At 65.6% G+C, this 21,459-nt stretch overlaps 1 protein-coding gene across 1 annotated transcript; it reads left to right on the forward strand.

The window, feature by feature from the left end:
• Positions 1 to 217: 217 nt before the first annotated feature.
• ATP8B3 (ATPase phospholipid transporting 8B3) lies at positions 218 to 18,861 on the forward strand. Its single transcript, XM_045088410.1, is given in 30 exon segments — positions 218 to 354; positions 1,821 to 1,876; positions 2,380 to 2,468; positions 2,855 to 2,968; positions 3,866 to 3,964; positions 4,186 to 4,247; positions 4,666 to 4,738; positions 4,842 to 4,912; positions 5,217 to 5,299; positions 6,621 to 6,779; positions 6,986 to 7,074; positions 7,914 to 8,104; positions 8,180 to 8,388; positions 9,103 to 9,134; positions 9,230 to 9,322; positions 9,325 to 9,388; positions 9,680 to 9,868; positions 9,941 to 10,053; positions 11,282 to 11,446; positions 11,529 to 11,640; positions 12,450 to 12,525; positions 12,693 to 12,810; positions 12,971 to 13,358; positions 13,479 to 13,702; positions 15,409 to 15,492; positions 15,633 to 15,872; positions 16,037 to 16,175; positions 16,444 to 16,571; positions 17,335 to 18,087; positions 18,775 to 18,861. Coding segments are annotated over 29 exon segments (4,290 nt in total). The 5' UTR covers positions 218 to 354; positions 1,821 to 1,830.
• Positions 18,862 to 21,459: the final 2,598 nt, after the last annotated feature.

Genomic DNA, 21,459 nt, shown 5'->3' on the forward strand with positions numbered 1-21,459 from the left:
AGCTTGAGAAGCCACACCCCCCGCCCTCCCGGGGCCGCCCCGCCCCCGCCCCTTGGGGCCCGCCCATTTGCCAAGCCCGGGGCCCAGGCGGCTCTGGCCCCGCCCAAATCCACAAGGCCCCACCCCCCCAGGACCATCCCGGCCCCGCCCGGATCCCGCCCAGCTTGACAAGGCCCCACCCCCAGGGTCATCCCGGCCCCGCCCAGCTCTGGAAGGCCCCGCCCCCAGGCCGTCCTGGGACCGCCCCTCGGTCGCGCCCGCGCCGCCCGTTTCAGGCCGGTTGGCACCGGGCTAACAGCTGCGCCGCGTCCACCGCCCTGGCCACCCGCGGACCGCCCGCCCAGGCCCGCGCAGGTGAGCGGCGGCGCCCCCGCTGCTGTGCGTCCCCGGGCGCCCGCGCACCCTCTCTGGCCTCCGCCCAGCCTGGAGGTGTGAGGTCGCGGCGGCCGCCGCGGGGCGTCGCCGGAGGTTCGCGAGGGGCGGAGTCCAGTGGGGGTGCCGCAGCGCCCGGGGTGCTGTGGACTCAGGTCTCCCGTCCAGGGAGTGTCCAGCGCCTGGGCCACCGCCGCTGCGGGATGCTCGAGTCTTCTGGTGAGCGGAGGGTGGGAAGGCAGGAGGCAGCCAGCCCAGGGGGCAAGGGGCGAGTTCCTGCCCCCGCATGACCTTGGAGGGCATTCTGGCCACCTATGCATTTCTGCGGCCCACCTGAACCCCGCTGGGCCTCCCCGCCTCTGGGTCCCGCTGGGCTAAGCCTCGCTCACTCTGGACCTCACTGTTCCTCATCTGGAGAATGGGCACCGGCCTGGCTCAGGCCCCGGGGAGCCAGGGAGCTGGCTCAGAGCCAGGTCCTCCCCCGCGGGGCCTGGGGACGCTGTTGACTCAGATGCCAGCGGTCTCTGCCCTGAACATTTCTGAATTTAGCAGGCAGCCCAGACAGGGGGAGAAGCAGAGAGAGGGGGCATCAGCCCTGGGATGGGGGACGCTCTAGGCAGAGGGGGAGCCCCAAGGAGCCGTCTGAACAAGCGGGGTCCGTCTGAGAAGTATGAGCTGAGACCAGAAGGGTGAGGAGGCCCCGGCCAGGCTGCCCTGCTGAGCTACCTACTCCTGGTGGAAGAAACAGCCAGCAAAGGCTCGGGTGGGGGGTGCCGAGAGCTGGGTGGGTGGGTGGGGTCACTCGGGGAGCTGCTGAGGGTCCCCTGGTTAGACTCAAGTTCCTGGCATGGGAGGGCAAGAATCCAGCGTGAAGTGGGTGGCGGCAGCATTCCAGGCTCCGTGAAAGGCATGGTGTGTGCCCCCATCTCCCCCATCACGGTCAGCTGTCCCAAGACCACGGTCAGACCCTCTGCGTAGCCCAGCCCTCATAGACACGCTTCCAGATCCAACATGGGACCCTGGGGCCGCGGAGTCAGTCGGCAAACGGAGCAGCGCCCAAGTGGGCTGGGCATGTGGGGAGCGGGGGTTGGGGCGGGAGGGGGTGGCAGGACGGCCTGGGAGGGGTGGGTGTGGGCGCGCCAGGGCGGGCGGCGGGGCCTCCTAAGGGCCGGGCTCTAGTGCCCGCTCGGGGGCTGCTGGATGTGAGGCTGTTGCAGGTATGGGGGTCAGCCTGGGCCCCACTGGACCTGAGGATACCCGAAGAAGGACACAGCCAGGGGCTGGGACTTGAGGGCCCTGCGGTGGGACAGCTGGTGGTCATGGGAAGGGGCAGTTTAGAGGGTCCGGTCTCAGGCCTGGAGTTCTGGGAGGGCAGAGAATGGGGCAGTGGTCCAGCTCGTCCGGCAAGGGCTAGGCCCCTGGTGTGACCTTGGTCTCTCTCCCCACAGCCCCACCAGCATGGGCAGTCTCGCCTACCGAGAGGACTTGGAGGAGGAGAACTCAGGTGCGCGTCCTGGGTCTGGGGGAGTGGGGAGGGGCTCCACGGAGCTTAGTGGCCGAGGTGGGGGACTGAGGAGGCCCCCCACACCGACACAACAGACCCAGCGTGGGGCTCTCCTCGGGTTACAGATGGTCCCACACCTGACGACTGAATCCTAGGGCCGCAGCCCGCCACCTGGGAGCCCCTCACTGGGCCTCCGTCTACCCCTTCTGCAGAAGGAGCGGGTGTGAAGGGGTCTCCCGGAGCCTGTTCTCGTAGCCTAGGGATTGGCCCAGGGTGTGGGGCCGGGGCCCGCTCCTTGGATCCCGGCTGGCGTCTGGCAAGCTTCCTGGAGGAGGGAGCGAGTCGGGGACTGCAGGGGCCGTCCTGCTTGTTTACCGGCTCCCTGGCCGTGGAGTGTGCCCCGTGCCAGGAGCCCTGGGGGCCCATTATCCGTCCCCTGGGGTGTCGTCAGCCTGTGTTTGTCTGAGGCCTCGCCCCCCCCGCGCTGCTCCCTCCGGCTTCAGCGTTCACCTGGGAGGTGAAAGCCAACAGCAGGGCCTACAACAACCAGTTCAAGAAGAGCTTCCTGTGTTGGCAGAGGCAGAAGCATAAGGTGCGCGCCCCGGCCCTCGGCTCCCGCCCTCCCCCGTGGCACCCCGCACCCCCACTCCGAGCCTTGTGCCGGGGTCGCTGTCCCTGGCCGCCTCCGCCCTGTCCCAGCTGGAGTTAACATGAGTTACTCAGTGCGTCAGTGGGGCTCTACCCCGAGCCCCTTGTGTGCGTCTCACTCTGGGCAACCCCAAGGACGTGGATCCCGCCCTGGGTCTTCACACCCGGTGGGGCTCAGAGACGCCGGCTGCAGCCTTGGGCGCTCAGTAAACTCGGGGTCAGGACCTTGTGTTCAGCAGCTGCAGGGTCGAGGCTGGGGCGGCCAAGGGGCGGGCGGGGTAGGTGGGGGCCCCGGCCTGGGCGGCAATGCTGTGCTGGCTCCCGTTCCAGAGCAATGTCATCAACACGGCCAAGTACAATGTCTTCTCCTTCTTGCCTTTGAACCTGTATGAGCAGTTCTGCCGCATCTCCAACCTCTACTTCCTTCTCATCATCATCCTCCAGGTGGGGTGGGGTGGGGGCAGCCCTCAGGGTCAGCCCTGGCTCACCCTGCCTCCTCTGGGGAGCCGCCCCTGACCACCCTTGCCCCAGGGTTCTGGAGACCCAGGGCGGTTTAACTGTACTGTTGCCTGTGGCTAGTGAGTCCATGTCCTGTGCCCCACACTCACCGCTGGGGCCCTACCACCCGGCCCGGGGCCTGGCACAGGGGAGGGGCTCTATGTATGTTGAATGATGACGGGTGCCTGCGTGGCTCCTTCTGGTCCAAGGAGGCCACGTCCCCCGCCCCCATGGACAGCGGACCTCTTGGCCGCAGCCTTCCTAGTCAACCCCAGAAGGCAAGGAGGAAGCAGGGGTCCAGTGCATGTTCTCAGAACCTGCTGGGCCACTTCCCACTGCCGGGGTGGTCCTGGCGAGGGGGATTGGTTTCCAGCCGGGTCCTCTCCCTCTCTCAGAGGGTAGCCTGTATCCAGAGCACCCTGACCCTCACCAGGGTCATCTCCTTTTGTTCTGAGTAAAGATGCAATAAAAGCTCATTGAGCACCTACTGGGTGCAGGTCCTGTGCTAGGCATCGGGGACCTGGCAGTGGCTTCAGCACCTGGGGACTGGGGGTGACGTCACAGCACGTGGTGGGCGCCAGGGGTGGGGACAGGGACCGCCCAGCCAGGCTGGTCTGTGGGCAGCTGGACACGGAGGGGAAGGACCGCTCTGGGGAGCACTCGGGGCGGGAGAAGGGCCAGAGGGGCCAGAGGTGGTCGTCCTGAGGTCTGGCCCTGGCTGGGGTGGTCAGCAAATGGACCCGGGGCCCGGGTTGAGAGGCTGGCTGTGCTGGGTGTGAGGGCAGGGGAGACGGTCCGGGTGGCGCCGGGGGGACGGGCTGGCATGACCCCCCTCCACGGCAGGGCTTCCCTGAGATCTCCACGCTGCCCTGGTTCACTCTTTTTGCCCCACTCGTGTGCCTCCTTGTCATCCGGGCCACCCGCGACTTGGTGGACGACATCGTGAGTGTGGCTGGGGGCGCGCGGCGCATGGGGGGGCAGGTGGGGGCGGGGGCGGGCACTCCCGCGGGCAGAGGGTGGGGGGCAGAATCCGCTTCCTGCTCTGGCCAGGGGCCGCCTGTGTGGGTGGCTTCTCTGCACGTGGGCCCTTACCGGGCGGCCGGGGGCAGGGGTGGTAGGGAGGGGTTGGGGCCGTCCCTCTGACCCGGCCCTTGTCAGCCCAGGGGCGACACAGGAGCGACAGGCTCATCAACAACAGGCCCTGCCAGATCCTGGTGGGGAAGAGGTGAGGCCCCGCGGCCCGGTGGAGGGTGGCTGGACGGTGGGGGCGGCCAGTGGCTTCCAGCGCTGGGGGGGTGCACGACAGGGAGGAGCCGCTGGCAGAGCGCCCGGAAGCTTTGGCTCCTGGACGTCCTGCTCGAGTCCAGTGGTGCCTTCTCTGTGGCTTCTCAGCCCCAACTTCCCTGGCAGCTCCTGTCCCCCAAGCCTGGGTGGGCCCGGCAGTAGGGGTGGAGGCTGAGGGTCTGAAGGGGTGCGGTGCGGGGGAGGCCTGAGAGGGACCTGGGAGTGGGGGGTCAGGGCCGCCTGGCCGTCCAGGAGGACCGAGGCCTGCTGGAGCCAAGACCTCTCTGAGCGGGGGGGCGGTGGAGTCTGGGCGTGGGAGCCCCGCCCCTGCGCACCTGCCGCCACCCCCACCCCCGCAGCTTCCTGTGGAAGAAATGGGCGAACCTGTGTGTGGGAGACGTGGTCTGTCTGCACAGAGACAACATCGTCCCGGTGAGCTGGCGGCAGGGCCGGGGCAGGGGCGGCGTCCGGCTCCTTTTCCTCCTGCCCCCCCCCCCCGCAGCTCTGTTTGCCTCATTCCCCCGCCCCGCGCCAGGCCGACCTGCTCCTGCTGGCCAGCACGGAGCCCAGCAGTCTGTGCTACGTGGAGACGGCAGACATCGACGGGTGAGCAGGGGTCACCGCAGGGGTTGGGGGCTCCGGGGGCGAGACGGGCCCCGGTGGCCGGGGAGTCGGCACCGCACGCCTGCTTGGGCCTGCTGGTCGCTTGCCCGCGAGCATGTGTGGGGCACCTGCAAGCCAGCGCGGCCGGCAAGCAGCCGCCTTCGCACCGACGTCCCCGGGGCCCTCGCGTGCTCCGCGTGCCGCCTCGGCGCACGGAGAAGCAGCGAGGCCCTGCTCTCCGGGCCCGGCACCCACTAGGGGCTTAGCGAGACCCCCGCCTTCCGCCCGCTCCGCGTCTCATCTCCAGGGAGACCAACTTGAAGTTCCGGCAGGCCCCGCTGGTCACCCACCTCCAGCTGACCAGTGTGAGGAGCATGGCTTCCTTCCGAGGTGAGCGGCCACAGACCCATCCGCCCCTCCCGGGCCTCCGCCTGCCCCCTAAGCAGTGGGTGCCCAAGTTCCCCACCTTGCTGGGTTTCGGGGATGTTGGGGGCCGGAGCAGCCTTCAAGAGGCGCGCTCACCCCGGGCTGGTGTCGCGGCCCCGCCATCAGCGCGAGCACGGGGCGTTTCCCGTGGTGACGGCACGAGGGTGGCGTTGGTCGGGCTTATGACCGCACGTTCGGCTGCTGATGCGAAAAGGCAGCCGGTGGACATGGGCTAAAGACGTGCGTGTGGGTGGGAAGGGCCCACGGGACAGGGCGTCCTGGGCGTGTCTCCTTTGCTGCCTGGAAAGCAGGACCTTTCATCCCTGGGGGTACCGTTAGGGTTCGTCACACCCCAGCAAGGGGCGACTTTGCTTATCCCCGGCTTGCCGGAAAGGCACGGTGCTCTGACGGGTCACGGAGCAGAAGCTGGGTCTTGAGCTCATGGCAGGTCGGTCACCGCATCTGGGAAAAGCCTTGCTTGTGTGGAGGGCGGCTGCCCCCGTCCCTCCCTCTGGGCCTCCACCTGCCCCAGCCGCCCCAGGGGGGTCCTGCGAGGCATGGCCCAGCTTTCAGAGCGGGGAGACTGGGCTCAGAGAGGTGAGGGGGTCCCAGGCTTGCCCCTTGGCTCCCCTGCCCCCCGCCAGGCCCGCCAGTGGACAGCTCCCGTCTCCATTCAGGACCAGCTCCGGCTCTAGTCCTGGAGCAGGCCTGTGGCCCCCCCGCTTTCTCCTGCCGGGGTCCCAGGCCACCGCTCATTGTCATTTTCCCCTGCCCTGGGCCATCCTTTGACCCTCAGTTTATTTTCTCAAACACAAGTGGGGCTGGAAGCCCCGGTCTCTGGGCGGTGGGGACAGAACGGCCCTCTCCCACTACCGAGAACACTCTGCGGGACCCCCTTTGTCCCCTGTGGTTTCAGGGTGCTGGATGGAGGTGTCCTCTCCTTCTCCCCCTCCAGGTTTACTGAGCGGATGTTGTAGGCCGGGGGCTGGGCTGGGTTCTGGGGACCCCAACGTGACCAGGACGAGGCCGGTGCCCCCTCCCCCTCCCCCTCCCTCTCCCCCTCCCGGAGCTCACAGACATCAGTGGGGCCCGCCCCAGAGTGACGTCTCGTGACATCCCAGGGTGCTACCCATGAGCAAGGGGGCTCCAAGGGGAGGGCTTCTGCGAGGGGGTGTGAGTCCTGTGGGGGCGGCGTGGGGCAGGGCCGGGCCCGTGAGGGTGGCTAGAGCGGGAGGGCCGCCGGGCCACGCCGAGCCTCGGCTCCCTGCCCCCCCGCTGCCCCCAGGCAAGGTGGTGTGTGAAGAGCCCAGCAGCCGCCTGCACCACTTTGTGGGGTGCCTGGACTGGGACGGCAGAAAGCACCCCCTGGACAGCGGCAACATACTTCTGCGCGGCTGCAGGGTTCGCAACACGGACACCTGCTACGGGATGGTCATCTATGCGGGTACGGCACCCGGCGGGGCCCGAAGCACCGGCAGGAGGTCGCACGGCCCGGCCCGGGTCCCTGCAGCGTAGCAGGGTGTGAGGCGGCCGGCGCCCTTGCCGTGGCTGAAGACGGGAGGGGTGTGCCCCGGACAGACGTGGGGGCGGCTGGAGGGAAAGAGGACGGGCGGACAGGCGGGCGGGGCTGAGTGGACGCTGACCTCGCAGGCTTTGACACCAAGATCATGAAGAACTGTGGCAGGATCCGCCTGAAGAGAACCAAGATCGACCGGCTGGTGAACCGGCTGGTGGTGCTGGTGAGCCTGCGGCCGGCGGGCGGGGGGTGCGGACCCGCGGCCCGATCCCGGCCCGGGGCTGTGGACCGGAGCCTTCCCGGAAGAGAAGGGCCAAGCAGGAGTGTCCTTGGGAAGGAAATGCTGATGGCGATGTTTTCCAGGCCTGCAGGAGGTCGCGATAGTCTTGCCTCCCTCCTCTGACAGCGGACGGCCCTGACTTTTTCCTTAATTATCTCTTTTGAAGTTAACTGAAGAAATCAGGGCGCCTGGGGGGCTCGGTCAGGGAACTTTCTGCCTTCGGCTCCAGTCATGATCCCGGGATCCCGAGATCGAGCCCCGCATCGGGCTCTGTTCAGCTGGGAGCCTGCTTCCTCCTCTCTCTGCCTCTCCCCCTGCTTATGTTTCCTGTCTCACTCTCTCTCTCAAATAAATACATAAAATCTTTTTTTAAAAAAGACTTTATTTATTTATTTGACAGACAGAGATCACAAGCAGCCGGAGAGGCAGGTAGAGAGAGAGGAGGAAGCAGGTTCCCCACCGAGCAGAGAGCCCGATGCGGGGCTCGATCCCAGGACCCTGAGATCCTGACCTGAGCCGAAGGCAGAGGCTTTAACCCACTGAGCCATGCAGGCGCCCCAATAAATAAAATCTTTAGAAGAAAAATGAAACCACAGCCACAGGGTCAGATGAGAGCTGCCCAGCGGACCCCTTCCCTGCCCCCCGCCCTCCGGGCCCCTCTGCTGGGCCCGCAGGCAGGGCTGGCTGGGGAGGGGGCCATCCCCCTGTCCCTGCTGGTGGGTCTCCGGGGGGACCCGTGAGCTGCCCGGGGCTCCACCACCCCCCTCCGTCCCTCCCTGCAGATCTTCGTCTCTCTGGTGCTGGTCTCCATGGCCCTGAGCTTGGGCTTCTGGTTCAAGGTGACGGAGTTCAAGGCCAGGCACTACTACGTGTCCTCCCGGTACCTGTACAGTGTGGCCGCAGAGACCTTCTTCATCTTCTGGGGCTTCCTCATCCTGCTGAGTGTCATGGTGCCCATGGCCATGTTCATCATGTGGGTCCGGCCGCCGCCCCCGCACCCCCCGCCCGCCGGCACGGGGGCTGGAGCGTGACCCCGCGTGCCTTGCAGGGTCGAGTTCATCTACCTGGGGAACAGCATGTTCATCAACTGGGACGTGGAGATGTACTACGCCCCGCAGGACCAGCCCGCCAGGGCCCGCAGCACCAGCCTCAATGACCAGCTAGGCCAGGTGCAGTACGTCTTCTCGGACAAGACCGGCACGCTCACCCAGAACATCATGACCTTCAAGAAATGCTGCATCGGGGGCGTCACCTATGGTGGGTGCCCCCGCCCCCGCGCCGGGACGGGGCTCCGCTCTGGGTCTTCGCGGCCAGAGCTGGTGCAGACGGTCACGGGCTGCTCCAGGGGTCCCACGAGGTCCGAGTCTTCCCTGGGCTCTGGAAACAGGAGCGTCGTTCTCAGCTCACAGACCGCGGGGACCGTGCCAGGCGGGGCTCATCTGTCCTCTCCGGAAACCAGGGCCCGGGGGTGGCACTGGGGAGGTGACAGAGGACCCGCCCGGGTGGTCCATGGGAGACAGAGCTAGAAACCGCACCCCACCTTCAGCCTGGGCCCAAGGGGCGAGAGGGAGCAGCGGGGTCGGCCGTGGGCAGTATCTACCCCCTGCTAGGTCTTCAGATGTTTCTAGAAGGGCCGCGGACCCAGGTTTTCGTGTGGAACCGCTGAGTTTTTCCAAATCAGCAGCCGAGTCCAAGTTGTAAGGAGAGACCACGGAGGGCCCTCCGTGCAGCTGTGTGCTCCGGCTGCCCTCTGGGATCCCCAGAAACTGTGGCTGTGTCTTGGCCTCCTTCATACAGAAGGCAGAGCAGAGGCTGGGGGTCCTTGGTGGCTTGGAGTGTGGGGTCCAGAGCCTCAGGCCCAGCTTGTCCGCTGTATCTGGTGGCCCCAGGAAGCCTGACTATGAGGCTGGGGGCTGTGGGGTCCCCGTGGATCTGGGGGAGCTGAGGCCTGACGAGGGGGTCTTTCCCCAGGCCCCGATGAAGAGGAGGACACCCCACATAAGGTGAGCCCTGGCCGCCGGGTCACGCGGGGGTGGGGGGTGCAGCGGCGGGGGCAGGGATGCGCCCAGAGCCCACGCGCCGCGCTCCGGCTCCGCAGGAGAACCCCTACCTCTGGAACGAATTTGCTGATGGGAAGTTGCTTTACCAAAACGCTGCGCTCCTGGGCGCCGTCCGGGACAACGAGGACAAGACACGGTGCGCGAGTTCTGGCGCCTGCTGGCCATCTGCCACACCGTGATGGTACAGGAGGAGGACCGTGAGTGCGCCCGCCCGCTCCCCCGGCCCACTCCCCCGGCCTGAGAGATGGCCCGGCCCCACCGCCAGGCCCCCTTCCCCTGTCTTCGGGATCACGGGGTGTCCAGGCTGTGACTTGAGAGCTGTGCTTGCTGTCCATGGTCACATGAGCCCGGGAGACGTCTGTGACCGCCTTCTGGGCCCCGCGCTCTGGAGACACCGGCGGGACCCGCTGTAGGGGTGGCGGGTCCTGGTGGAGGGCAGGCTCCCGGGGACGGCGCCCTGCCCAGCGCGTGGTTCCCTCCCTGACCAGGCCAGCTGGTGTACCAGGCGGCATCCCCCGACGAGGAGGCACTGGTCACGGCGGCCCGGAACTTCGGGTACGTGTTCGTGGCACGCACACAGGACAGCATCACAGTGTTGGAGCTGGGGGAGAAGCGGGTGTACAAAGTTCTGGCCATGATGGACTTCAACAGCATACGCAAGCGCATGTCCGTGCTGGGTGAGTGCCGGCGCCCCGGGGGCGGCGGGCCACAGGGGAGAGCGTGTGGCAGCCGGGCCTCTCCCTCTGCAGTCCGCAGCCCCGAGGGCTCCATCTACCTCTACACCAAAGGCGCTGACGTGGTTATCTTTGAGCGCTTGCACAAGAGAGGCGTGAAAGAGTGGGCCACGGAGGAGGCCTTGGCTGTGAGTCCCCGTGGGAGGAGGGGCTGTGGGGGGGCGTGAGGGGACAAGAACAGAGGAGAGAGTGTGTAGAGGAATGGAAAGTACCCTTGCTGGCCGTGTACAGTTGTCCAGGTTGCACACTTCCCAACCTCCCCCCAGTGTGAGCGTGCACATGTAGGCCTGCACACACACGGACTGGGAAGGACCTGAACTCTCAGCTCTATCTGTCCAGAGGGGACATGTTTTTCTAAGTCACACAAGGACACCCTGTGGTTGGGTTTTAGACTGGACACTGCCTCCCTTCTCCTAGCCAAGGCTGGGGTCCAAGACATGCGCAGCTCTCCTTGCCTCGAGGCTTTTGCTCCATGGGTGATGACCAAACTCCACCGCCCAGCCGATGAGGCTCTGCCTGTTGCCTGCTGGTCTCTCTAGCCTGGTATCTCCTTGTCCCCAGGGGGTTTCCCAGGACCCCGGTTTCTGGCTTACAGTTTTTCCCCTTGCTGAGATGATACCTCAGGACCTTTGCACACCTAACCCCTCTGCTTAGAATGCCTTCCTCCACTCTGTGGCTCAGGATCTTCTAGTCCTCAAGTCTCAGACGTGATTACCTCCAGGGGGATTTTCCTGCCCCAGTCCTAACAAGGCTGACCTGTCACGTCAGGTTTCCTCTCTCTGGCCCTGACCCTGTAGGGCTCCCTAAGGGCTTTGCTAGGTCTGCGGCATCACCTGGTGCAGGGGCCAGTGGGGGTGTTTATGGAAAGAACGTCATGTGTCCCTCCGCTGGGGGCTTCCCACAGAGCCCTGTCTGCTGGGAGTGGGGGGCAGTGTGGAGCTCTGCTGGGGGAGGGAGTTGGGGGGGCCTCTGATCTCTGACTCCAAGCCGGGGAAGCACACGCAGAACAGTGACGCCCTCGCACCGCTGCCTTGTGATGTGCGGGGAGCCCCTGTCGCGCCCCAGCCGGCCTCTCAGACCCACTTCTAGTCAAGAACAAATGCCCACTGGGGCAGAAAGCCTGGGGCCGGGGGTGGGAGTCCAGACACTCCTAAGCAGGGAGGGAGGGCCTGGGGCTGACCGAGGCGGGGGGCAGGGAGGGTCTTAGGAATGTTCAGAAGTTGCCGTAGGAGGCGAAGGGAGGGGCTCCCAGCACGGGAGAGGGAAGGGGCAGTGCGCAGGCCAGTGGAGCGGAGCATGGGGGGCGGTTTGGGGGAGAAGGGTGGTGACGGGGCGGTGCCGGCCCCCGGCCCCCAGTCCTTCGCTGAGCAGACGCTGCGGACCCTGTGCCTGGCCTACAAGCAGGTAGGGGAGGACGCGTACGAGGAGTGGCGCCAGCGGCACCAGGAGGCCAGCGTCCTGCTGCAGAACCGGGCCCACGCGCTGCACCAGGTGTACGAGGACATGGAGCAGGACCTCCAGGTGCGCGGGGCGTGGGCGGCCGGGCGGCGCCCCCTCCTCTGCCGGGGGCCGGGTTCCCGCTCAGGCTGCCCCCGCCCCCCAGCTGCTGGGAGCCACGGCCATTGAGGACAGACTGCAGGACGGCGTCTGTGACACCATCAAGTGCCTCAAGCAGGGGAACATCAAAGTGTGGGTACTCACGGGGGATAAGCAAGGTGGGTCCCAGGGCGGCCCGGCCCCGCGCAGAGAGGGGGGCCTGGTGGGCAGGAGCTCCTCCCCTGACCGGAGCGCCCCCGACAGCCTGTCCCACAGCCGGGCCCAGCCCGGCCCCCCACCTCATCTGGGGAAGGGAGAAAGGGGAACTGTTCAAAGTGCCGGGGTCCCCCTGTCCCGCCGGGAGGCCCTGCACTGTGCGGAGCCCTCCTGCGCGTTTGATCTCCATGCCCCACCCCCTTGGGCCGGGCAGGGCTCCGAGAACTTGGGGCATGCTGGAGGTTGCGCAGGGCTCGGGTCCTGAGAGCCCCGGATCCCCTACTCTCCCCTGCGGGTTCTTTGGGGCCCGCTGGGCGTGCACGCGGCCAGGCGGCGTCAGGGCTCTCGTGGGCACTGGACGTGGCGCAGACGGACAAAATAGTCAAAAGATGTCAGTTCGCGTCCGTGGTCCTATAAAGACAAACATAGCCAAGCTGCTGCTGCTTTTTTTCCTTCTAATTTTAAAAGAAATTAAACCATCTTTGTGGGTTCCAAGAAGTGCCGGGGGCCTAGGCATGCCCCATCCAGTGACCGCTTGGCCCTGGCCCCCAGGATCCCGCCGGAGGACCGGAGTGGGGGCCCCTTTGCTCCCAGCTGCGGCCAAACCATCAGGGCCGGCGGCCGTTGGCGGCCCGAGTCCGTGCCTCCCTCTGAGCCAGTCCTCAAGGGGGGCCTGGGCAGGGGCATGATGGGGGGGGGGCTGGGTCTCCACCGCAGGGTGGGCATGACCGGCGAGCGGGGCCCAGTGGTGCTGAGCCAGGCTGGTTTGCAGAGACCGCGGTGAACATCGGGTTTGCCTGCCAGCTCCTCTCAGAGAACATGCTCATCCTGGAGGAGAAGGAGATCCTGTAAGACAAGGGGCTGGGCCAGGGCAGAAGCGGGGCTCCCGGGGTCTGCAGGCCGCCCTCAGCCTTGCCTGGCTGGACTCCCAGAGGGGGAGACCCAGGCCCAGCGGGAAGGGGGCGCAGGGAAGCCTGCGCCCGCCGCGTGGCTGAGCCCAGCTGGGCCCCTGCAGCCGCATCCTGGAGGCCTACTGGGAGACGGACAACAGCGCGCCGCGCGGCAAAGGCCGTCGGAAGCACCTGTTCCTGCCACGCGTCAAAGTGGCCATGGTCATCAGCGGGGAGTTACTGGTCAGCCCCCGGGACTGGGGAGGGGGCCGGCAGGAGCCGCCGAGAGGCGGTTCTCGGAGGGTCACCGTCTGGCCTGGGAGGAGGGCCCGTGTGGGGCGCCCCCGGAGCGGAGGGGTGCGCGGAGAGTGATGAGCCCCCTGCATGCCCCCTCCATGGCCAGGACCACCTCCTGCTGTCCCTGCGCAAGGAGCCCCGGGCGCTGGTCCACAACGTGAACGAAGACGGGGATGCGTCGTGGCAGGAACCGGACGCGCAGACGGAGGACGTCCAGCAGGACCGACGCCTGTCCCTGATGTGGCGGATCCTCGGCGTCCAGCTGAGGGCCACGGTCACGCCGCAGGTCACAGGCTCCAGCAGCAGCACCAGCGAGAGCCCCGAGGTGCGGCGGGAGCGGGCCTTCGTGGAGCTGGCGTCCCAGTGCCAGGCGGTCATCTGCTGCCGGGTGACGCCCAAGCAGAAGGCTTCGATCGTGGCGCTGGTCAAGAAATACCAGCGCGTGGTGACCCTGGCCATCGGGGACGGCGCCAACGACATCAACATGATCAAGAGTGGGGGGGGGTCAGGGGGGGTCGGGGCGGCGGGGGGGGGGGTGGGGGCAGCCGGGGTGGCGGGGGTCGGGGCGGCCGGCCGGGGCTGGCGGGAGGCTGACCAGCCACATGTCCCCGCAGCCGCGGACATCGGCGTGGGGCTGGCGGGGCAGGAGGGCCTGCAGGCCGTGCAGAACAGCGACTACGTGCTGGCCCAGTTCTGCTTCCTGAAGCGGCTGCTGCTGGTGCACGGGCGCTGGTCCTACATGCGGGTCTGCAAGTTCCTGCGCTATTTCATCTACAAGACGGCGGCCAGCATGATGGTGCAGATCTGGTTCTCCTTCTACAACGGCTTCTCTGCCCAGGTGTGCTTTGTGTAGGCCCCGCCGGGGCAGCGGCCACACGCCCCCTCTGGGCCCAGCGTTTGCAGGGGTCTTGGCAAATTGGAGCTTTGAAGTGGGGGCAGGGCAGATGCCCCCGTGTCCATCCGTCTAGGGGACCCAAGGGGAGAGCTGGGGCCCCGGAGAACAGTGTGGGGGCTGGGCCGCTGACTGTGAGGCTCTAGGCGGTATCAGGCGAACAAGACAGGTGCCCTCTGGAGCTCTACGAGGCTCTCTGGCACGGATTCGCCCCGCATAAAAGGACGTGTCTTCGAAGGGCCAGCTGTGAGGGGGTAAGCTCCCCGTCACTGAAACCCAGGGGTTTGGGGGGCTTCACAGGCGCACCCTGGATAAAGATGTATTGTCTGTTCCTTTTACTGTTTTACTTATAGGTATTTTTCAGATGTTTCTATGAGTGGCATTCTTTTCTTAATTTGTTTTTGGGATTGTTCCTTGCCGGTGTCTAGAAACAGGAGTGAGGTTTTGATTTTCGGTCTGTGCCCGGCAGCTTTGCTGAATCGGGTTACTGCCTTTCATAAACTTCTGGGGACCCTTTTGGGACTTCTCTACATATAGAATTACGTCCTCTGCAAACACAGATAGTTTTCCTTCTTCCTTTTCTAGTTAAATAGCAATTATTTCTTTTTCTTCCCTAATTGCTCTGGCGACGACTTCCAGTGCAGTGAGGAAAGCAGGATCTTTGCCCGGCGTTGAGCTGTTGTTTCTCACATTTGTTAACGGGAAGGACTGCCGCTTACTCTTCTCTTTATTTTCCCATGTCGATTTCTATCAGTGTAGACGCGTGGCTGTTTCTCCTACTGCATCCGTTGTGGCTCCGATCGTCCCTGATTTGTCGCTTTGACACGTGCCTGCTCTTTTCCGAGTACAGCCCCGCTTTCAGGGGCCATGGGAGGCCCCACACTCCTGCTGCATTTCCCATAGGGAGACCTGGGTCCTGGTGGTCAGACCGCAGACTCGACGTGCCGGGTGCGCTTGCTGGGACTGGCCGCTTCTGGACTGTGCGGTCGGCAGGAGCTGCTAGTGCACGGGTGTCGCCCCCGTGGAGACACACACCTGTCCCGTGTCTTCTCCGTGTCTGTCTGTCCTCTCTGTGTGTGTACTTTGAACACTGCGAGCCCCCGGCCGTCCATCTGATTCCGGGCCCGAGGGACGAGGCCCAGCCTAGCCTTTCCCATGGACTCACTGCGGGTTCTTTTCTCCAACAGTGAGGAACTTGGTTCTCGTAAATTTTCTTGTTTTTACTTACTTGTTCCAAACCAGAAGGCCCATCAGGGGTTTCCAGAGCTCGTGTTCTGGTAACCGGATCGGCTTTGTCGTCGGAAGGCCTCTTCCACACCGGGTTCCCCCAACCCTAAAATGACCCGAAAACCCCACATCGTCTAGCCAACCCGCCCCCCCATATTTCTACACTGGAGCCAGCCCATTAAAACAAGGACCCAAAGGTGCAGTTTTGCAATAGTTAGACCCTGCTTTTCCACTCTGCCTCTCACCTTCCCGTCTTCATCCGGCCTCAGACAGCCCAGCCCTGGTCCAACACCAGCCTTCCTCGTAGCTCCACTTCCCTGTGCGCCTGGAAGCCTCCCCAGGGGTCCAGCTGGTTTGGGTGGTGCCCTCGGGTAAAGTCTTGCTCCTCTCCCCTGGCTGACCGCGCTCCATGTCCTCTCTGCCAGCCTCTGTATGAAGGCTGGTTCCTCGCCCTCTTCAACCTGTTGTACAGCACGCTCCCCATCCTCTACATCGGGCTCTTCGAGCAGGTGAGCAGCGCCTTGTCTCCTCCTTCCCCGGAGATGCTCCCGTGTCTGTCCTGGGGGCCTGGTGCGGGAATGGGGCTGTGCCCCTCTCCCCACCTGGTCCCAAGAGCCCGCCACTTCCCCCCCGCCCCACCCACCCCCAGGACGTGAGTGCCGAGCAGAGCCTGGAGCTGCCCGAGCTGTACATCGCCGGCCAGAAGGACGAGCTCTTTAACTACTGGGTCTTTCTCCAGGCCCTTGCCCACGGCACGGTCACCTCCCTGGTCAACTTCTTCGTGCCCCTGTGGGTCAGCCACGACTCGGCCGGGCCCGTCAGCTTCAGCGACTATCAGTCTTTCGCTGTGGTCGTGGCCATGTCGGGCCTGCTGTCCATCACCATGGAGGTAGGCAGGACCCCAGCCAGTCCAGCCCCAGGGGGGCCTCAGATGCGAGCCACTGAGGAGTGCCCGCTCAGTGACCCTACCGGGGGGGCCTTAGCAGGTGCCATCCGTGGCCCCGGGGCACCTCCATGGAGCCCTGCCCCGACCCGCCCCTCCTGCCCCTTCAGGTCGTACTCGCCATCAGATACTGGACGGCGCTGTCCGTGCTCGCCGTCTTCCTCAGTCTCCTCTTCTACGTGCTTGCGACTTCGCTCAGCCAGAGCCTCTGGCTCTTCCAGATCTCCCCCAAGACCTTCCCGTTTCTGTGTGAGCCCCCAGGAGGGGACGGGGTGGCGGGCCCTGGAGACGGGTACATCCCCGTCTGTGCACCGCCGTGCCCCTCTCCGAGCTTCTGTGTTCTCACGGGGCACGCAGTGGTGCCCTGGAGGGGGGTCGGTGCCTTCTAGGAGTTGGCACAGAGGTGTCCTGGGGGCAGAGGGAGAGGGGGCAGGCGGGCTGTCAGCAGGAGGGGGCACACGACAGGCTCTGGCGAGGCTCCACCCGGGGCTGGGCTGTGACCCTGACCTGTTGCCAGATGCTGACCGCAACGTGCTGTCCCGGCCCTCCATCCTGCTGGTCGTTCTGCTGAATGTGTCCCTGAACACCCTGCCCACACTGGCCCTGCGCGTCATTTGCCAGGCCCTCAAGAAGGCGGGCCCCAAGGTGAGGGGGGGGCGGGGGTCCCCTCAGCCAGAGCCTGTGCTGGGAGCCATAACTCCAAGACAAGGGGCTGGGAGTGGGAGGGATGGAGACCCAGGCACACGCCCAGGACCCTCGGGGCACCAATAACAAGACCCACCCCCAGAGGATGGGGGTTTGGGGGTCCAGGTGACAGAGCAACTTGGAAATGGTTTAGGGAAGAGAAGGGACATAGAAGTGCCCCAGTGTCCATGCACAGATGGAGGACACACGGCAGGGTCTGTCCCACGCAGGAACACGGTCCAGCCTCAGGAAGGGAGGGACCCTGACCCTGCCACACGCAGAGGGACCCCAAGGACACGGGGTTCAAGGAGAGCAGCCAGACCCAGAAGGACCCGACCCGCAGGACCCCACTCCCAGGAGAGCCCCAGAGGAAAACCCCCAGATCTAGAAGGGCGGGTTGCAGCTGCGATGGGCCCTAGAATTGCCTGGAAAAACGGACCCAGACGTGGCCAGAACCTGCCATCCTCTGCCCGGGGGGCTGGCCACGTGGCTGCCCCAGGCGCCCCTGTCTTGGCTTTGCCACCAGAGGGCACCCCAGGCCGCTGGAGGCCGGTCGGGGTTCGGTCCCAGGGAAGGACACGGGGTGCACCGCGGTCAGTCTCAGGGCTCTCCGGGTAGGGAAGGGTCAGTCGGTGGCGGCCACGGAAGGGCTGTGAGTGGCACGGGCTGCGGACAGGTGCCCCGAGAGCGGGGGCAGCCGGTGACCTCGGGCTCCGTTCCGCAGGAGCGGGAGGAGGCCCCCAGCGAGGAGGTCGCGGCGGTGGAGCCCGGGCCCTACCCGCAGCGGGGGTCGCGCGGCCGCCGCTCCAGCTACGCCTTCTCCCACCGCGAGGGCTACGCGGACCTCATCACGCAGGGCACCAGCCTGCGCAAGGCGCCCGCGCTCGGCGGAGACGTGCTGGGGGCGCGCGCGGGGACCCCCGAGCCAGAGCCGGGCGCCAGGGAGTCGCTCCGGCCGCGCGCGAACACGTGGGCCCCGGGGAGGAGGCGGCCGCCGCCCCAGGACCCGGCGTCCGCGGAGGACGCGCCGAGCCCGGGCGCCCCCGAGGCCCGGCCGTCCGGGTCCCGCCGGGAGCCGCCGCCCGCGGGCCAGGAGGACAGGGAGGCCCCGTGGAAGGCCCCGTTCGCGTCCTGGAGGAGCTGGTCCTCCGGCTGGCGGCAGCGGCTGCAGGGCCCCAGGCGGCGCGCGGCGTCCCTCCCCGGCCCGAGCCCCGCGCCCGCCGCGCGCCCGCCGCCCCCCGGAGGCCCGCGCGCGCCCGCGGAGTCCGTCCCCCGCCGGGGACGACGCTGTCCTCGCTGTAGCGGCCGCGGGAGCCCCGGCACCGGCCACCCGCGCGCGCGGCCCTCCCCGAACGCCGGGCTCTGCGCCCCGCGCTCGCCAATAAAGCGGGGCGCGCCGCCCCTTGGCCTGCTCTCGGCTCCGCGTGTTCCTGAACCGGGACCGGCCTCGGCTTGGGGCCCCAAACACCGCCGTCTGGTGGCCCGATGGGGCCTCGCAGGGGGAGCCCCGCCCCCACCCCAGCCTTTCTGGGGCGGGCAGGGGAGGCCCTCCAGGGCACCGGTCAGGTCCAGCTCTGGCCCGCGCAACCTCGTCCCCACCAGGCTGCCCCCACCCCCTCCCGCCCGGTCCCCCGCTTCCCCCAAAGCCCCACCCTCCGCCCCAGGCCCACTCCCACCCCCCACCCTCCGCGCACCGCCCCCCCCCCCCCTTCCGCCAGCACACAAGCCCAGGTGACTGAGTAGAAAATAATTTATTGGAGAAAAACGGAACAACAAATCCAGCACAGCAATGGTTAACAATGACGATGATAGAGATATATTTTTTAACTTTTCAGCCTGTCACCTGAGGGTGGGAGGGAGAGGGCTTCTGCGCCCTCTAGCATTCGGGGGGGGACTTTGCATGACCCGGACTTTGTGTCTCCCCAGAAAACAGCCCTAGTGTCCAGAACTGATGAAACACTCAGGGCCACACGGCGCCTTGGTCTTCCCTCACCTGGGCTGCAGAGCCCAGGGATCTGGCGGGTTGGCGTGGCTCACACTGCTTTGGTTTCAGGAGTGGAGCGGCCCCCATCCGGGCCAATGATGGGCTGGGCGTGGGGGCAGGTCCTGGAACATGCCCCCCTCTGCCCCCCCTCTGCCCCCGATCCGGGGCCTCCTTCTTCAGGGCCAGGGCCTCCCTTCCACACCGCGACCCCGTTCCTGGGGCCTGCGGGAGCTCAGCAGCAGGGACACGGCCCGGAGCCCCCGGTGATGGGCACTTGGGGAGCTCTCTGTTCTCTGGGGTCCTGCCCCCCACACCCCAGGCCCGACAGGGGAGCTCCCTTCCAGCCCAGGGCCAGGGAGGCTGACCGTGTGGGTGGCGCTTGGCTGGGTGCCTGTGGGGGCGGGGGGTGTTGGGGGTGTCTCAGGAGGGCCCTCCTGACCTGGGGGAAGTTGGGGCACACCCTAGCCCCACCACCCTGGGCGACAAGACTCGAATTGGCTGATTGTCTCTCTCCTCTGAACAAGACACTTGGGAATTCATGCTCTCGTGAAACCAGCTGGGGTGGGGTCGGGGGTCCGAGGTGGCAGCGACACCCACTTGCACCCAAGACCGGGAGCAGGAGGCCCTGGATCTCCCACCCGGTCGGCACAGGCGGGAGGCGCAGGGACACCGGGAGGTGCAGACCGGGCTCTGGGTACCGGGCCCTGCGGCCTCCTCCATCTTCCTGGCCACCCAAGGCCCCGTCCCCCTCCCGCCGCCGGACCTTAGAAAGGGGGGAAGGAACACGGCTCGGCGAGAAGGAGCACCGACCGAACTCAGGCACGAAACACAGCCATGCGACACGGAACCTGGGCTCTGACCTGGCCCGCCCCCCACCCCCCGCCCGCCTAGCACATTAGTCATGCATCAAATCAAATTCCATTGTCCTTTTTTTTTTGGATTTTTTCTTACTTTTTTTCTTAAATTACATTTGAACACAGAACACATAGAATAATAAATACTCTTATTAGACATGACTCCAAAAAACAAGGGACAGAACACGCCAGAGAACAGAAAGGTACACTCTCTCTCTTCCTGTCTTTCCTAAAGGACTCGTTTGAGTAAGAAATCTGTAAACGCCGGTCTGCGCTCTGCCTCTCGCTCCGCTGCCTTGCCCTTGGCCTCTGACACGGGGCTCTCACTGCCCTGACATTCAATGTGTCTCCCACGGAACTCCTCAAAGAAATGACATACCATCGTCTGCAAAATTATAATTTAACGGTATAAAGCTTCAAGTCACGTATTCCAAAAACTAGCTAAGGATTTTTTTTTTTTATCACATAAACTATACATTAAATATTTTGAGGTATTTCAGAGAAAATTGTCAAAGGCTCGAAGGAGCTGTGCTGGAGGTGTCAGTCCCTGCGTGGAGAACGGTCTTTGGTATGTGACAACCAGCTGGGTGGGGGGGGGCAGTGGGGGGAGATGGGGGGGTTAAGGGCCCCTGGGGGGGGGGGGACTGGAGCTGGTGTGTGTGTGTGTGTGTTTGAAAGGGACCCCGGAATCCGGGAATGCGGCTGTGACTCTGGCTGGTGGGGCTTGACCCCATCTGCCCACAGGTCACCATAACTAGAAAGTTCCACAACCAGATCGGTCCCAAGCCAATTCCTAACTATCCAGCATGGGACAGAGTGGAGATCTCTGGCCTCTGACCCTTGGACCTCAAATGCTGGAGAGAGCAAGGGACTTACCCAGCAGGGGGTGTCCCCAAAGCCCCACCCCTGCAAGCGGGCACTCAGTCCAGTGGGGCCAGGTGACCCTGGGAGGCGGAAGGAAGGGGTCCAGCCAGCCGGGCTCCTGCGCCCAGCAAGGACAGCAGAGTGTGTGAGTGTGTGAGTGTGCCTGCGTGTGAGTGTGTGTGTGTGTGAGCTGGGGTGGGGGCTGGTTGCTGAGCGGGAACAGGGACTCTTAGGACTCTGTCCCAACACCCAAAGGTTCTAGAAGCATCACTCAGATCGGCTGCTTAGGAAGCTGGGAGAACAGCGAGTCGATAAGGACAAGAGAACATTCCACACGCATCTTTGGTTCCAGAAAAAGGCACTCATCGACCTCAGTATCCTCTCTCCCTCTCTCTCTCTCTCTCTCTCCCTCTCTCTCTCTCTCTCTCTCTGCAGGGCAGGGCCAGCGCCCCTGGTCGCGGGCGAGGGAACTCAGCCTCCAGCACAGGTCCTGGGGGGAAATCTTTGGTATCGGGCGTGATTTATCCAATCACAGACAAGAACGTTTGCGTGAGGTAGCCTTTACCTGGGGGGGGGGGGCATTTCACTAGAAATGTCTTTTGCATTCTCGAGGGGGCAGGGGTGACTACCTCCCTGGGAGGCAGCGGGCGCGCAGGGGCTGGGGGGTGAGGTTCCTTCGAGCCTCCAGACCTTGAACCGCGGGAAGGGGGTTCTCAGGATCCAGCCGCCGGCCAGCCCTGGAGGTCACCTTGGAGGTCCCCAGGAAGGGAGGAGAGGCGAGCAGGGGTGCGCGGGCTGCTCATCTTCATTTCCAACCCTTCCTTCCCCCTCGTCAGTTTTTGGGTTTTTTTTTTTTTTTTTTTTTTTTGGCAAAAGAAGAGCAAGCGGATCCCGCGCCGTCAGCGTCTTCTCTCCCCCTTCGTAGACTAGAGTCGCCGCCCAGGCTCGCCCCCCGGCGTCTCCTCCGGCCCAGAGCCGCAGCCCCGAGCGCCGGGAGGTGTTGGGGGAGTTCCAGAAGGTTCCTCGCAGGTGGCACCGCCGTGGCCCCGGCACGCAGGGATGGGGGCGCCCCCCGCGCGCTCCCGGTGCTGGTTTCTGCGCGCGGCATCCGGACGGGCTTTCGGGTTTGCTTCTCTGCTTCCCGGGC

The sequence above is a fragment of the Mustela putorius genome, unplaced genomic scaffold (assembly GCF_011764305.1).
Source record: "Mustela putorius furo isolate JIRA1106 unplaced genomic scaffold, ASM1176430v1.1 tig00000095_pilon_pilon_pilon, whole genome shotgun sequence".
Taxonomy (NCBI): Eukaryota; Metazoa; Chordata; class Mammalia; order Carnivora; family Mustelidae; genus Mustela; species Mustela putorius.